The 17,716-nt window shown below is 45.0% G+C and overlaps 1 protein-coding gene across 4 annotated transcripts in view; it reads right to left on the minus strand.

Annotated features, from left to right (window-relative positions):
• Positions 1-17,716, minus strand: part of PIK3AP1 (phosphoinositide-3-kinase adaptor protein 1) — a 51,510-nt gene that overhangs the window by 31,950 nt on the left and 1,844 nt on the right. Inside the window, exons 1-3 of one of the 4 annotated variants that reach the window (XM_080596751.1) lie at positions 16,191-16,221; positions 15,559-15,879; positions 9,638-10,054 (exon numbers count right to left, since the gene is read on the minus strand). In XM_080596751.1, the coding sequence (XP_080452877.1) occupies positions 9,638-10,054; positions 15,559-15,879; positions 16,191-16,206 (754 nt within the window). In that variant the 5' untranslated portion in view covers positions 16,207-16,221. Of the gene's footprint in view, positions 1-9,637; positions 10,055-12,220; positions 12,279-15,558; positions 15,880-16,190; positions 16,222-17,716 lie in introns of those variants that run through there. The other 3 variants (XM_080596750.1, XM_080596752.1, XM_080596753.1) reach the window with 3 other exon arrangements.

The following is a 17,716-nucleotide window of genomic DNA, read 5'->3' on the forward strand; positions in this document are numbered from 1 at the left end:
AGGTGACCTTTCAGAGTCGTGGAAAGGAACTGTCATCTTCTATTGCCTAATAAAGCATGAGCAAAAACACTGCCCCTGTTACTTGACCAGAAAAGATTGTTTTGGCTCAAATGTATACCTCACTTCAGAGAGTGATCAGTAAACTTGGCTTGGAAAATTTGCCAAACTGCAAAAATAAACTGTGCACTTGTCTGGAGGACAGATGTTCACAACAGAAAAAGCTATAGCAGCTTAAAATACAATTGCACCCATCATGGCCCTCCTCCCCACTCCTGCTTCCCCTTCTTGTCTTTACTTTCACCAGAGGCTGGGGCCCACGCAGCGGAGCCAGTGGAAAAGAACGTGTTTGGCTGCGTCACTGAAACACAAGACCAGGATCTTTGCTTGAGCAGCTGACAACTGGGAGGTTAAGCGAAGTTGCCAGCCCCTGAACTTCAAGACGAGGAGGAACTTTTATACATTTCATTCATACCTCCTGCAAAGATAGTAACCTGTCAGCTCATGGTGAAATGCACATTCATTATTACAACACACAAGATATATCTGCTATAGCTTATCTGACCACGTCTGCCTTGAGCTAAAAGTGTGCCTGGCTATGACAGTTCAGAAATTGCAAGCCAACTCATTGTAATTCTTTGAGCTCTTAGTTAGCCTGAGGGTCTCATAAGCCTAGCGTTCAATTTGTTACAGGATTAAGTACATAAACCTAAAGACCTAACTGGGGTGCAGGGGAACAGGACAGAGACATCTTCTGAAGAAGATGCAGAGTTCTGACCGCCCAGACAACAGGCTCTATGTACCTGACAAAATCTCAAGAAAGAAGGGCTGGGATGGTTCGCTTCAAACACCTGTGCCAGGAGGAGGCCACATGTACTGAAGAAATGTACACATGGAGGAGAATTTTTGAGGACACTGAAATCACATTACATCAGTCACAGACTCAAGTCAGTGTTCCTGAGCTACCACATGTGAGAAACATGAAAATCCAACTTGCTGATTAATTATCCTTGCTTCAATTTAAGCACAATGCATAACACACAACAGAAAAGACTGTCTACGTAGAAGTCCAACAAGGTGACATTCCACCTAAGAGCTGGGTAGCTGCTTTGGAAACATCCCACCAAGAGAACATCGCTTGGCTGGGTTTAGATCTACTGAAGCCACTTGGAGAACCACTCCATCACACTACTACTGACAGAGCAGTCCTGCCCCCTCTCTTTTCTACATACAGTCTCTTGGAATACCACCCGCGCAGCCCACACCAGATCACCCAGCTAGTTAGCCAGATCAAAGGTGGGGAATGGGGCAGACCATGCTGAGGTCATCCTGTAACACTGATGAAACCTCCCCATGAGAAACTCAAGACCCACTGGTATTCTCAAGTCACTTTTGAAAAATGTGTCCAAAGTTTTCTGTGGTAATGATGAATCCATCAAAATCCTACCAAATGCAAACCTAGGAACAAGACAACTGTTCAAGTGCGCAACAAAGGTCTCTGAAACAACCCGAAGTCTGCTCCACACATCTCTTCAGACCTGCTCTGTAAAGCAGGTTTGTTTTGACCACAAACTTCTGCAAAGATTTTGCAGAAATAACTTCAGCTGTTTCAAACTTGGAAGAAGCCATTAGCAATGGTCACCGAGCTCTTATTTTAAGCACATTTTAAAGCCACACAGCTCAAGTTGGCGGATTTTTAAAATTAGCCTTAGTTACCACCTTGAAGCAACCTGTGGGGAGATCATTAAAAATACAGGCTACAGAGAAATAAGGTTTGGCACATTTGTGGTGTGTATGAAGTTTATTACATCCTGATGCTTCCTAACCGTGCCATTTTCTGTACTTGACAAGTTCTGGGCTATTATTTCTTCGCTTCCATCTAGAAAGCCAGTATGCACCTACACTAGCACTGTTTGAACCTCATTCTGTCATGGAAGGCAGGACATGAAGTATTGCTTTTAATGTGCATAAACTGAGAGTTTATGAAGCACCTTGATGACAAACAACACATCCATCCTGTAACTCGGAAGGCTCTTTCGACTGCCTGATCCTGTTTTGTACAGATGGATAAGAACATCTATGCATTTCTCTCAGTATCTCTTGGGGGCTTAGTTGAGGTTTCTGTTTGCTTTAACCAGCTCTCTGATGTGTGTTTCCAGCATCAGTCATTTATAGCTACACTAGCATCTGCAAGGAAGGGTACAAAAACAGTGTGCTCTCTCAACCTTAACTCCTGTGCAAGTGTCACAGTTTCCCCTCCCTGACAGGCGCTGAGAACCAGCCAGGCTGCAGAGCTCCCATATAATGAAGCAGACTCTCATTATGCTCAGTGGGCTGACTAATACATCACCTGTTCCTCTTCAATGAGCAGGGTTAGAGAAGCGTATCTTCTTTTTCAACACAATATAACAGAGGAAAATACAGTTTTAAGTATTCTCTTAATTTTGCCCCTTCGAAGGGAAAAAAAAAAATTCAAGGGAGGGGGTGAGGGCCGCAGTACAACAATCGTGTTACCTTCTGTCTCCAAGGCCACTCTTACAGGCTGACAGAAATAAATGTTGGATGCAATCCTCTGTGTGAGGACTACTCAGAACATGTTCCTCCACAGAGCACCTACAGCCAGAAGTGAACAGCAAGTGGTCCCCAGCTTCACATCTCTGTCCCTTTAGGGTACGTACATTGACTGCTGGCCCTTCCTCACTCCAGCTTGTTTCCTTTAGAGCACTTCAGACATCCAAACAGCCTCTGAAGATGCAAGCAGAGATCACAAAATTGGCACGCACATCCATGTCCAATCTGCAGTTGCTAGAACTTCCCAAGTGCCAAAATGGATCTTGCACAGAACAGCTACTGCATGCTTTGGACTGGAAATTCCTCAGGCACCCTGTGAGGACGTGGGAATCAGCTGCTGAAGACTATACAATGCTAGGATCTTGTACAGACAAGCAATGAGCCTCCAGCAGAGTTTTAAAAGAACACTGCAGTTAAATCTGCAGAAACCGGGGTCTGCTCACAAGTTGGAGCCTCAGAGATAGAGTATTAGATCAAGGGTGTCAAATTAACTCACAGCTCTCTTTTTGGCTGCTTTATATCTAGGATTTGTCCTTTAAGGCGGTCACAAAACTTCTTCATGAAGTACTTGACCTTACCATGCCTCCTCCTACCAGGATTCCCCTCTGCAGTCAGCATTCCTAGGCACGAGGCTCAATGGCCATGTCTTACGAAACACATCAAGCAGCACAGGAAAGAGTTGCTACACAAACTAGGTCTTGCACTGCCTCCACATAAAGCAAGCTACATAAGCAGTGGAAATCACAGGACACAACTTCTTGTAGAAGTATGTTTCCATACAATGGGAACGGGCCTATGAAGAGGGAGTGAGGTTGTATTTCCTAGTTTACAGCATCCCCTTGCCTACTGCCCTACTTGCAAGTCTCAGCGTGAGGCTGACAGAGGGGTCCTGAGTGAAGCACTACTGGCCAGAAGCAGACATGGCACAACAGGTACAATAGTTGCCATAGTCAGAGAAATAATTTACCAACTCCACTGTACAATAGAGAGCACCCCCAATTCAGTGAACTGTTGTAATAGGCACCTGAGAGGAGATCAACGGTGCCCAATGCTAAAGCATGCAGTTCTGTTACTGGCTAGTGGCATTTGTGGTTTCTAGTGAAGAGTTGCCCTTAAAAGTATTCGATGTGAGGTAATATTCTGAAGGGATACACCTTATATAAAAGAGGAGGGAGAAAAAAGGGAAAGGGTGTTCAAATTTACCCACAAAAGCCACAGACTGTTCCTCTAGGTTACGGTATCTGCTTTGTCATTCCTCAGGACATCTGAAGTATAAGGGTAACATATCAGCTAACACTGGATTTCACTGTGCTTGCCATGAAATAAATACAAGGCAAAGCAGGCCACAAGTGCATCCAGGTCTAACATGAAGCTTGTCAGAGCAATCAAAGGAATGAGCCCTGACACTCTTCCACAGAGAGACTACTGGTCAACGAGCTACTCCAGAAAAAGCTGCCTTTGGACAGAAATCAAGACAGGTAACGAGTAGGAATATGTGTCACCACTAGACAGATCACTTGGCGTGACCACCAGAAGTAGTGGGAAGGCAGAACAGTTCCTGCCATGACTCAAAAATTTATTGTGAATGTAAGGCTCTAGCCCTAAACGGTAGCAACGAGCAAAAGCTAACAATCCAGCAATCACAGAAGTGTTGGGCTGAAAGCAGTCTCCCCTGCACAACTACTTCAACCCCGTGGGTTGGGAGGCACTTGACAATATTTAATGCATCTGCCCAACCAGACCTCAAACCCTGAGTATCCTATTCCAAGGTTACTTTATAGCTTGTGTCCAGCACAGGACTACAAAGATGATTAGCGGGCTGGAGCATCTTTCACACATGAAGAAGCTACAAGAACTAGGACTCCCCAGACTGGAGAAAAGGGTTGGAGGGATCTTATCAGTGAACGGGAGGGAATGAAAAAGAAGGAGACAGACTCTGAGGGACTAAACCACATGAAATACTACCTGAACACATGAAAACACTTTCCCCACACACACACACTGTAAAGGTGGTCAAACATCAGAACAGGTTGCCCAGAGAGATTGTAGTCTCCTGCAGCAGCAACATTCAAAACCTGACTGACTGCACACGGTCCTGGGCAACTGCTCTGACTACGCTTGAACATGGAGGTTGGACTAGAAGATCTCAAGAGGTCCCTTCCAACCTCAACAATTCTGTTATATGATCTTAAGTTTCATTCATGGTTTCACCAGTGCAAGAAAAGAAAGCTAGGAAGTTAATTCAATTCCTTGTCATGTACAGGACTGAGAGTGATAACAGCTTGTGTGGTTTCTGTTATGCCATTTCCCTCCCAACAGATAAATTAGGCCATTTATAGCATCTCTTTCTCTTCCCTGCAATGCCAAGCCACACGCCCTTTGGCAGGCAAATAGTTTCTCTGAATTAGGCTTTTCATAGCCCTAATGAAGGGGCAACAAGCCCTCATCGGAAAAAGCTCCTGTTACATGACCACAGGTTGAAAGTATCACAAGCTCCTTCACCCCACTTTTCTGACTGACACAGATGGGGTTCCAGCCCTGAGACTCTCTTCTTTGCATCTCCTTCCAGCTGTATCACGCATTCCTTGTGGTGTTACCAAAGCCTACTGCCTTGGTCCCTGGCATCTCCCAATGAGCCTCTTACTAGGTGGAGCAACATTCCAGCTCTTCTGGATCTAAGGGGCCTCAACAAAAGTTTTCACCTTCCTTCTAGCCTCCCACTGTCCTTCACATTCACCACACACTTCCTAACAGCCACTTCTGATCCTCCTGTTTTGCAATGAGTTTGCTAGTACTGATCTCTCCTTCTCATCCATCTCATTGCACCAGAATTCAGCTCTGCCAAGGCTGTACCTGTCCATTAACAGCATGGTTCACAACTGCTGTTAACACCCAGATATCACCTTAATATTCTCAGGCAGCTGTTAACTTCCCTAGGGTTTTACCTGCAAGAGTTTGCTTAGGCATAGAAAGTTCAAAGCCACTGATTAATTAGTAAACATTTTGGAAACATGGACTTAGAAAGCAGGACATTTCAAAAATTTTAAGACAAAGGCAGGGGTTGAAATAAACTAGATAAATCTAAATGCGTGTAATAAAAAACAGATGTCAGTTGAGTTATCTGAACACACAGGAGGAAGAGAAAGACTCCAACTATGAGGCACAGATTCCCATCTGGTGCTCAATGCACGTGCATTGTACAGCATGGTGTGGTTATCACAAGCCAGACAAAACGGTTTAAGTAGCAGGCGGGTCACTGCACCTTGGCTGGTGATTACACCCTGCCAGAATGAAGCTAGCTTGTGCAGTGCCATCCTGAGCATTTTCACGTCCTTAGCACAGTTAGTGTAGTGCACAGCCTGAAAAACTTCCCCACAAACAATAGGACTTGCAAACAGAAACCTTAGGGCCTCTGTAGTTTGCCACAACTGAGAAACTGAAGTAACAACTGCTCTGTCTACAAGGCAGCAAGAATCAGCATCAGCACACGGTTTGTTCTCAACACGGCTAGATGAATGCTTCCTCATTTCTGACTTTGTACTGAACTAATAAAAATTAAAACAGCTTTCAGCGTGTGATGTCTGCGGGTGGCATGTTCCCATGATGCACTAAATAAGCCACAGCCTCACAGCTGTGCTAGAGGCAATAGCATAGCCTGAACAGGGCCAACGCAGAGGCTATGGAGAAGTATTTGTCCCCGCTGTGTCCTGTGTCATACAGTCCACTTACTCAGGACTGAGCTATCAGGAAGCTGAACTCAGTCCTTTTTGCATTAGTCTTGGTTTTTCACTGTGTGCTGACATTGCCGTTAGAAGCACTGGTGAATGCCTGTGGAAAGAATCACTTTGAGAGGAAGACACAGAGACACGTTATTTCAAACATGGTCATAAACTTTCTTTGCTAAATGCTGTAGGAAGGAAGAGATGTCTTTCTTGGGAAACGTTCAGCCTGCTGTAGAGAATGGACTTAACTGACCTCCTATAAAGCCTTCATCTAAAATCTCAACAGTGAAGCACTGAGAGCAGAGCACAGGCCGTGTTTCTCTATGGGAGAGGGCAGCTACCACAAACACCCGTACTTCATGTCTCTCATGCTGGAGTTGGCTACAGCCAAACTATAATGCAGATGCTAATTTTATTGTACCAGCCAAGAAGAAAGTTTTCACAGTTTCACCCAAAAAGGGATCTATGTACACCTGGGGTTGTCTTCTCTGCAGAGGAAGCATCAGAGCATTTGCATTTGAGGCCATTCACAAAACTTGGTCTGCAGGATCACAGGAGGGGGGAGGTCACCCAGTTCCTTTTTCCTCACCATGGCAGAACTGCATAAATTTATCCAAATGCTTTTGCCATAAAACCAGCCTATCTTAAGTAGGTTTTCCCTTTACAAGAGTCAGTGAGAGGGAACTGCTTGCCTTGGCAATTGCTCTGACGTGCATGATGAAACTGCTTGACATTGCCCAACTTGTGTGCAGCTGACAGCTCGTATCAGGGAGACCTTCTGTAACAGTATGAGAAGTCCAGAAATTCTGACTCTGTGTATACATCTTCCAGATATACTAAAGCCAGTGTAAGATCTTTGTATGTTCCTTCCTTTCTGCACATACAGAAAATAAGCTGAATTATTTGTTATGTAGAAACAACAACAAAAATCCAAATCTCCCTTTAAAAACACTATTTACATGTAGCTAAAGCACTTTTTTTCAGCACATGCTAACTTTCAACAGAGATCACCTCCGCAGAAGGACTCTTCAAACTGAAAAGTCAGACTTTAGTGCTTTACCCCAAAGAAGTTGTACCATAGATGTATGGCAGCCAGACCCACAACACAGTACTTCCTTGGCTGCTCAGACAGGGCAGTGCTGCCAGCAGGACCCACCTCCGCTCCCCTTCCAGGGTAGTCTCTCTAGTGCTGGGAGCTCCAGCACCCAGGTCCCTTGGGTGCAGCTCCCCCATGCCAAGGGGCAGCCAGCTATACAGAGCAAGAGCTAGCTTACCTGTAGAGAGCCACATGTTAAAGTGGAGGAAGACAGCAGGTCAGCTTAATACAATTCATTGACTGCATCAGACGTCAAAAAGAGTGGAGGCTGCTCTCTAGGTGACAAGGCTCTGCATTCAGTGTACCACCACAGACAAATATACGTTCTGGGCACAGAAGTCAGATCATGCATGCTTCCCTTTGACAAACACAGCTTCTCCGTATAGAGTGGTTGCTGATCCAGAGCAGTTTATAGATGATCCATTCCAATGCCTGTCCCCTTCCTTCCACCTCAAGTTCTTTTTGAATTTTAACGCATCCCAAACTAGCAAGAAGGGTGAAAACCTCTCACTAACAGGGATCCAGCTGGCTATGTGAGATCTCCCACTCCAGCCAATCTATCTCATGAAGGACACAGACACTCGTGCTTCCCAGTCCACCTACATCCCAGGAAGCAGGAGGCTGTCTTCGGCCCCCGTGCTGTGCTTTGTGCACTCAGAATGCCATAACCCAGAAAGGAAGAGGCTGGTGAGAGCTGGCTCTGGGAATAGATTTCAGGATCTACATCCCTTTGCGCTCACACATCCTTCAGCTATTAGAATTTACTCTTGCTCTGACTGTACTGTTAATAGTTAGTCCCTAGTAATTACGAGTGATTAACACTCAGTCTAGGAAGATACCGTTTAAACCTCCCTAACTCTGAAAGGCACATATATATATATAAAAATAAAATAAAAAAATAAAATGCTCATGTTGTGTTCTAGGCCAAAGTTTGGAGGAAAACAGCAGAAAACTTTGGCTTTTGCCAGAAAGTGTCAAAAAAGTGATTTTAATCTCTGGTCAGCTTTACTTATTTATAAAGTACAAATCTTCAGGCACTATTTTCTGTCTTCTTTCAGTCCAAAAGGAAGAGAGACAGCCTGCTTGAGGCCTAGGTTATCCATCAGGAAACAAAGGCAGTTGAGGGTTATTTGGAAAGGGGACGCAGACTTTAGTTTACACAGGTTGTTAAATGGTACTAGGAAACATCTGTTGTGGCCTGGTCACCTTATAGTGTCATCTCCCGCACAAACCCTAAGTCGTGTTTTTTCAGGGGGACTGTTTTGGCCAAGATCATGACTTTCAAAATTTATTTTTATTGTGATAATTTTGTCATCACTATCATTCCTCTCATTATCCCAGCATAAAGCCCCTTTGTATGCACAACACCAGATGTACCAAAAGACTGCACTATTTCATTTATGCCACTAACTGCAGATAAATCCTAATCCAAGATGCAGTCACAGGACTTCAATCTTGCTAAGACTGACAAGGAACACTGTAACCCTAAACATGGCAGTATCAGAAAAACATCTTAACCAGCATTAGACTCCCTGGAGCTGTCTGCCTTCATTTCTACACAAGCTATGAGAAAGGAGCAACACACACCCCTCTGGAGTTTACAAAATTTCAGACTCAATTAAAATTCAGTGCATTGGCATCTCTAGTCTCGACTTGTTAATATTTCTGCGCTAGTAACTCCTCCGTGCATATTATGAGGTGATCAGTTTCAGACTGGTTGGGTTATTTTTAAAGCCATCAGTGCAATGCTTCAACTTATCTCTGGCATTTCATCATAGGTAACAAACTCAGCTTTTGCCACAATGGTGCTGTCTCTGACTTCAAACTGAGTGCTGGAGAATACTTGTTGGATAACCTTATTTTGGTTCCGGTATGGCATTTAAGTTTGAAGGAAAAGCTAGTTTTCCCTTGATTGGAGTCAATAAACTCCCAGGCACAATATTTACAGTCAGAATTTCAAAGACACTCAGTTTAAAATTTTCCATTTACATTCAAAACAAAACAGTTATGATACACAAATTCAGAGGTTCTCTGAGAGTCACTGGTGATCTCTCCTGAATTAGGGACCAATTGGCCACGTACACAAAGAACAGATTGAAGGACTTTCTAGTTTACACTGGCTGTGCAATTTACTTTAGTTTTCTATTTCAGAAAAACACATTGCCAGATTTAAAATAAGGATGAATGGTATCGTATGTACCCCTCTTCCAACCCCAGATCACAAAGCCCCGCTCCACAGTTGCTACCTTACCTTCTGAAATAGCCTTCTTAACAGCTTCTAGGTAAGCATCAGGCTCATCGTCATATGTGAGTTCTTGCCACTGATACCAGTCCTCAAAAAGGGTCAAATAGTCATCGGAGTCTGTAACGCCGCAGAACAGCTTGACTACTTTGTGCGGGGGCCATAAAGCTTCCTGAAGGCTTTGCAGGACAGGAGGGAAATAAAACCTCTGCACCAGCTCCACAGATAGCAACACGATGATGCTCCGACTTTTGGCGAACAGGTCCAGCTCCTGGTGGGAGATGGCAGAGTCGCCTTCCAGCTGGTAGCTCAGAATCCGATGCTTTCGGATGTGCCGAGTACAGAGGAAGAGGTCCTGAAGGTACTGACACCATTCGGTGGCGTCACTTGCATACACAATCAGCACATCATATCCTCCATGGGTTCCTGTACAGGTGCAGACCATCATGGAGAACAGGATTAAATACAAAGCACGAATTGACCCTCAGTTTTACAGCAAAAAGTCTGCAGTACTACCTTTGCAATTCGTGTAAGAAGCTCCAGAAGACTATTTTAGAGCGCAGTAGATGCATCCAAAGCGAGCAGGTGTTCACAGCCACAGAGCAACTCTAAGGGTGTCTGAACTCCTACACACACTTAGCCCACTAAATTTGAAGTAGTTTTTTCATTCTCAAAAACCTTTCTTGAAGAAGGGGATTTCCTGTGTAGTTTCAAGTGAAACAAACCACACGTGGAAATTTTCAGATGTAAAGCATATCAATAGGGAAAAGAATGAAGAGGAAAAAAATTAGCATGAAAAGGAGAGTTCACCTTTGGGTGAGAAGTGGAATCGTTTTAGGCAACTACAGATGCTCTGCAACACAACTGTAGACCATTACACGCTCAAGTGGAGCACACACTGAACGCAGTGCACCTAAAATAAGAAAGGCCTTCATTTAAATGAGGTCTCAATGCTCACAGGAAGTCACGATGGCTTCCATGGTGTTAGACATTTTTTTTCTCATTGCAGCAGAAAGCGAACCGACTGCAAGGTAGATGTGCAGCTGAAGGGTATGCCAGCCCCAGTGCTTGTAGCACAACAATCCTATCGTTCAGGCTTCAGACACTTCGCAAGCTTGAATTGAAACTCCAGAATTGCCAAACAAAAGTTTCCTGACCTGTTTGGCATAAAAAAAAATCTCCTTGGAGGGAAATAATACAATAGCAGTAGCTATAACAGCCTGAAATATTCTCAAAGTTGACTTATTCAATGCCTCTCTAGAGGTATCTGCTAACTACACCCTCCTGCATTTCTGTGCTCTGGATTAAAGGCACTTTTAAAACTTCTTCCCGTTTGCTGCAAAAATCGCATGCAGATTGAACCAATATGACATGATGCAGTGCTATCCCCATAAATCCCAAGAAAATTCTGAAGTCTAAGTTTAATTTTTCCCTTCACCTGTGAAGAAGTTTACTCAGATTTGAGGATTATGGCTCTGGTCCCATGGCAAATTTCAATGCTGAGCATTTCAAATGTCATTAGCAAACTGCCTTCTAATTCCAGTTTGACTGAAAGTGCCAACATTTCCAGCCCATCTCCATCCAGAAGCAAGCAAACAAAGACAGATTTTGCTAATTAAAGTAGAAGGCGATGCCTAAAATTTGGCATGCCAAGAAGAGCATCTGCAAAGAGAGAATTTACCAAAATTGAAGATTACATTTTTGCAGTCACCTTATTAAAATTCAATCAAAATTGAACAGCCTCCAAAGACTCCCTTCTGCACCTTCCCCAGAACCTTCAATACAGTTGTAAGAAAGACTGAAATGACGTCTCGACTATGGCACCACAACTCCAAACCATACAGTTACAAACTTAAAACTGTGGTCAGGCAGAAGCGACGCAGTTGAAAAGTACAGCACAGAGATGGGATCTGTGCTCAGAATACAGTGTTATGGGTACCTGGACAAGGGCAAGGCTTTAGAGTGAAAGACTGATGGCTTAGCTATCGAGAATATACGCACTGCAGTTCAGCAGTATTCAGTGGGATTGCTGCATGTTTCTGAATGAATACAGCTCTCAAACCCCAGATGGAATCTTGTAGGAGAAAGCATTCTCAGTGAAGTGGGTCCAGCAAACTCGTAAAACAGACAAACAGACCCAAAGTCTGGGAACCTTTAGGTTAAGAAAACAGAACCACCGAAAATAAATAAAAAAATAAAATAAATAATAAAAAAAAAGATGGCTTTCATGCCAGCAAGAACACCACTATCATCAAAATATTGCTTTTGGCTAAACAATGCCTCACAAGGACAACAGAAACAGCAAAAAAAAAATAGAATTCAGAGATCGATTGTTTTATTCTAAAAAAGGAGAACCACCAGAGACTTCTGCTTCTACAGCCCTGTGCTGATTACCTGCGGTAGTCGGATGGGGAGACCAGCTCTGCTCCTGGGAGCAGGGAGGGGGAGAAGTGAGGTGCTGAGGCATGGGGTGGGGGAACACTGAACAACCCCCAGTACTAGCACCACACTTTTGGGAGATGCACAGCCGCTCTCTGAGGTGTGCCCAGGCCTCCTAAAGTCCTGCCCTCAAGCTCTCTGGAAGGCACCTACCTCCAGGCTCTGGGTGAAGCAGCAGCAGCAGCCTCTGGGGCATTTTAACAGTTTGTAAAATAGAACACCTAATCCTACCCTGCATGTTTAAAAAGAGCACAGCTTTAGCAATTACACTTGTTAGCAAACAGCCCCCTCAGCAGTCTTTCAACAAAAGGAAGCAGCCATGCTGAGGGTGGGTGTGCTCGGGAAGCCAGTCATTTTACACCCTGATTGCACTGCCAGGCACTGCAAGAAGCCTCCCTTCTCCAGCAGGTATGCAGACGATGCAGATCTGACAGACTCCCTGCAAGCTCCCTGCCAGCATTTATATCCCAAGATAACATCACCCAGAGCATGCAGCCTCTACACCCAGGAGCAACAAACTTCACCCAGCGTGTAGGAAAGGTAGCGATCCCCTGGGTAGCGCTGCTCTGGGCACACCGTTCCCCGCAGAGCTGTGCCAGATCTCCTCAAGCTCTCTTGCCTGAAGTCCTACAGCCTTTTGCTCACGCCTCAGATAAACTGAGGAACAACGGTCTTTAAAAGGGGAACTGCAAAACAAAATTACTGACTCCGCTAGTAGAGCCAAGGAAATTATCTTGGTTCATAAGCAAAAACACTGGGTCGTGAAGAGCCAAGTAAGCTTAAGTCAGCAGATGGGACCATTTCAAAGAAAACAAAAATGTTGACTTACTTTCAATTGCAACATACCCCTTAAAAAAAATAATAATAAAAAAAAATTACGTGAGATTCACTTTTCTGGATCATGCTATTTTTTGTCTAATCAAATATCTCCCTTTGCAGCACCAACTAGTGTCTAGTCCTCAGGGAATAGTGTAACAAATGGAGAATGCAGAATGTCTGGGGGAGTCCCCCCAGCTCTTGACACTTCAGTTACAGTAAGAACTTGCAGAGCACACTTCAAAGCATGAAAAATAAAGCACAAATAAACTCTGCCAATTGTACACACAAGGAAATCCCTATGTGAACACCAAGCATATCCTTAACCCTGAACTCAGGTGCTTTGATGATGCACTCAGCAGGCTGATTTTGGAAAAACAAGCACGAGGAAGCCTTCCATTCAAGAACAGCATATGAATTAGCACGACAAAGAAAGATCTGTGCCAGCCAACTGTTTCAAAAATCTTTCACACACAAGTGTTATCTTGTTTGAATATTAGCAATACCTTGTTTCTGCATTCCCAAGCTTAGGGTATGAAAGTGATTTTTGCTTCTGCTTACAAAACGTCAGCAATATTAACAATATTGCAGGGCATGTTTAACTATTTATTTCATAGAAAATCATCTAGGTGTGGTTCTGTTGCAGTTTGCAATGATAAAAACAATCTTTGGACTCCTTTCCAGCTGTAACTCCCTTGTTAGTGCTTAGTTGCACACTCAGTTATACAGCACTGGCATAAGACTGATGTGATTATGAACTAGCACCGCAGAAATGCCTAAGATCTCTAACTGAGGCTGACAGACTAAATAGCATGGAGAAAGAGCAAGATACACAGCTTCCCCTACTTTATGAACTGCTACTGAAGTAGAAAGGAATAAATCACTTCAGTCAAAATCTCTGGAGGCTGATGGCAAGAGAAGAAAAGTATCCTAAAGTGACTGACCGTATCACAGCCTCATAGTCCCTCTGAGAAAGAAATTAATCTTTAAACTGTGGTTAGGAGTAGTGAGGTGACAATCTCTGAGCTTAGGATAAGCATGGGATAGCAGTTTATGGCAATATTGAAAGATTCTGATTACCATGTGGAAGATCCTAAATACTGCTGAAAGAGCGAGAGAACACCGCAGGAAGCTGGTGGATCAGCTCTGGGTAAGACTACATCTTGCCCACTTTACACTTCCCAAGTTTGAATCTGATCCCTCCAGTTGTTACCACCCACTACTTCATTGTGCAAGCCAAAATGTTTCAGCTTTTACAGTGTACAGATCATAAGTAGTTTTCCATTGTATTTCTGTGTCTGATAAAGGAAATTCAAGGCCTCTAACATCACACAGCTTTTCTATGTCACTTTGCTCATCCCCTTCCTACACAGACCATGACTTCTCGTGGTCCAATGACCAACCATGGGTAAAAAAAAAATGGCAGATAAATCCTTTAATCCAACTCAGAAGATCTTATCTAGTGCCATGTTAGTCAATTTTCATCTGCTAAATCAAATCTGCCTCAAATTTTGACTAAATGAAGATGTGCTACACAGCCCGTTATCTACATCATCATCAATTTGCTTTGGCACGCATGTGCATGGAAGGTATAAGAATATACAGAGTCCAAACCCTTGACAGAGGGAGAGGCACTTCTTATCAAAACCAATTTCTTATGGTATAAATTAAACTCAACCCAAGGTGTCTTAAAAATCAAATTCTTAAATGAGAGAGACCTTCCCAAGAGGTACCAGGATCCGCTGGTAGGCCACTCAAAGAAGCCTGCTGTACCTTTCCGATAGCGGTGTCTGAAGTGTGTGTATTTAAGTGATGTAGGAGGAAATGAACGCATTCTTCGCCTAGCTGGAATGCATAACAAAGTCACAATGATCACAGGCAGTAATTATTAACATGCAACCGACTGGAATGGAAAACCTTCACTTCAGACTGCTGCACACAAGAGGAAATAGAAAAACCAGATAAGTTTGGTGAAGACAACTTCTGTGATAGGAACGTGAGATTTGCATTACGATACACGAACGTGAAGTCGTTCTACTTTTGAGCCTCTCTGAAATCACCTTCTGTTTTTAGGGAGAAAAGTAGTTTTGCCCACAAGTCTCCCGAGGTCTCCGTTTAGCTTATTTTACATCACCAGGAGACATGCGTCAGTGAAACCCCACCGTTACTTCACACCCTGCGAATGGCACGCTTTTCCTTTTTTAGATAAAACGCACACGCTTCCCCGCAAAGAGGGGAACTTGCAGAGTGGGCACGAGCGAGATTACACAACAAGGGTCAAACCCCTCTCCCTCCGGAGTTTGCTCTTGTCTTTTAACCCCGCGTGTGCAGGTGAAAACCCTTTCCCTGACACCAACCCAGTGCAGTCTGCTTGCCGCCCCGTGCCACAGAGCAGCAAGCCGTACCCCAAAGAGGGAGCACGCAACGGGAGGGCACGAAGCACTATCTGGGAAGAAACGCGAGCTGAGAAACCTCTCTGCGGAGGCTCCCAGCCGGGGCAGGGCCCTGGGGCTTGGCCGAGCCCTGCGGCACCTGCGGAGCTGCAGCCGAGCGGAGCGCGGCGAGGCGGAGCGCAGCCCGGGCACAGCCGCCAGCCCCCTTCCCCTTCCCCTTCCCGTCCCGGCCGCGCCAGGCGGGACCCCCCGGCCCCGCCACCCCCCCGCCGCGACACCTACCGGGGGCCGTCATGGTGCGGGCCGCCGGGGAAGGGGCCGCTCCCGGTGCCCCGGCGCCGCTCCCGGTGCCCTGGCTCCGCCGGCGGGCGGCAGCGCTCGGGGCCGTCCCTGCCGCGGCCGCTTCCTCGGCCCGGCCGGCGGCTGCCTCCTGCCCGCCCCGCCCCGCCGGCGCCGCCCCGGCCCCGGCCCCGGCCAGGGCTTTCAGGGCCAGGTGCCGCCGGGCCCCGGTTTGCAGAGTCCTGCGTGTCTTCTCCGGGATGCGCTCGGAGCGAGCGCTGCTTGCCGCTCCTCTGGCTCTGCGGGGAGAGCGCTGCCGGAGGGCTGGGAGGGGAAAGTGGAAAGAGCAGGTGAAAGGGGAGCGGTACCGGCAAGGGGACGGTCAGGGAGAGTGGAAAACACGAGGAGAAAGCACAGAAGACAAGCGGTGAGCACAGCTTGGTGCCCGAACTCAGATTTACTCCATTCCACGTGGCTACGCTCATGTCTCAGCACAGAGAAAATCAGCTGCAGAAAGGCTCTGCTGGAGTTCAGAGCACAGGGCTCAGCGCAGTTTGTGCCCCATGACAAACCAACAGGGTCTGCCCCAATGATTATTTCAGACTACTCCCTTGCAAACTCAGAAAAAAAGCCACCTGCACAGCTTGGCATCCAGAAACACTTCTTTGCTGAGAACCGGTGAAGTCTCTCATCATTGCACGTTAGTGAGCAAAACCAGATTCCCTTGCGATCTGGTTTCCCAGGGAAGAAAGTCACATCCAGGCAGGGCACGCGCTGCGTGTAGCTGAATGTCACGAACACTAACGCTACAGCACACCAGTCAGCTACCTGCACACGGTAAGGAACCAAGCCTCTTTCCTACTAATCAACTCAATATTTAAAGTTAGATTAAACTCTCCTGCTACCTCCAAATCCTTCTTCAACCAAAGCCTAATATAAGCTTACACATAACTACATGCCACAGCCTGTCTTCCAAAAACTGGCAGTTTGCTCCTACAGTAAGTACAAGGATAAAATCCCTGATGATACAGCCTTATGAGAAACTTAGGCACACAGAGAAAAAAAAAACACAGGACTTTCCCAAACAAATCCCAAAAATGTACAACAGAATAAAGAACAGCTGGGTGCTGTAGAAATGTGCAACTACAGAATCTACTTCAGATTTACGTAAAGGACAAAAACTTATCAGTTGGAAACTAGATTCTCTATCCGAATTCTTTGAATATTATGGAATAATACTCTATACTAGAAAATAGGTAAAAGTAAAATAGATGGATAAGCATGTATACCCATAATGATTGTTCCATGATATTTCCCTTGTAAAGCTGTGCATCTTTTAACTCCCACCATAAAACATTAAAAGATTATCTCAAAATCATCTCTCTGATATTAGATTAGGATTTCAATATACTCCTTGGTATCAACTTTTAAATTCTTTCTCCCTTTGCTAGCCCTTCGTATGACACTGCCAGGCTTTAGAATCAGCTTCTTGCTCAATGAGAACCCATGGGACTTCTCCATATGGACCAGTGTCGCTTGGGGTGCTGAGTATTTTATTTAATCAATGCAAAGCTCACAGTAAACCTCTTTAGCCACTAAAGTAAAATTAATATGCCTCCCCAAAGGACTTTAGGTGAAGTAACTGTCAGTGCATTGTTTCAGCAACCTTTACAACAGCCTCCACCTGAAAAAAAATCTGATGACAACTAGATGCTTTATACATTAAGAATCCAAAAATGCAGGTCTCACTTCAAGGCATGGATGAATTTGTGGGTTGGGAAAAAGCAACAGAAATGCCTTATTGCTCTACTGATGAAGAGCCTGGTTATCTCTCTGCATTCTCTGGGTCTCAGCCCTCATGCACTGACGGCAGCTCCATGCACAGTAGCATGCTATATCAAATTTCTCCTCCTCTATAAAGAAAAACAAATCAACTTTAATTCAGAGAAAACCTGAGCCCTGCTGAACTACTTTTTTTAGTTAGGAACCTGCATGATCTGCTTCTCCCACGCTGGAACAGCACTACCTCTTAACCCACCCTGCAACGTAAGAGCTGAGATGTCACCCTGGACTTACAGAGCACATCCGACAATTCACCACAGGATGTATGTTATTACCTCCAGTTCCCCTGTGGGTGACAAACCCCTGATCTCGATGCTTC

Source organism: Anser brachyrhynchus (genome assembly GCF_964034855.1).
Source record: "Anser brachyrhynchus genome assembly, chromosome: 6".
NCBI lineage: Eukaryota > Metazoa > Chordata > Aves > Anseriformes > Anatidae > Anser > Anser brachyrhynchus.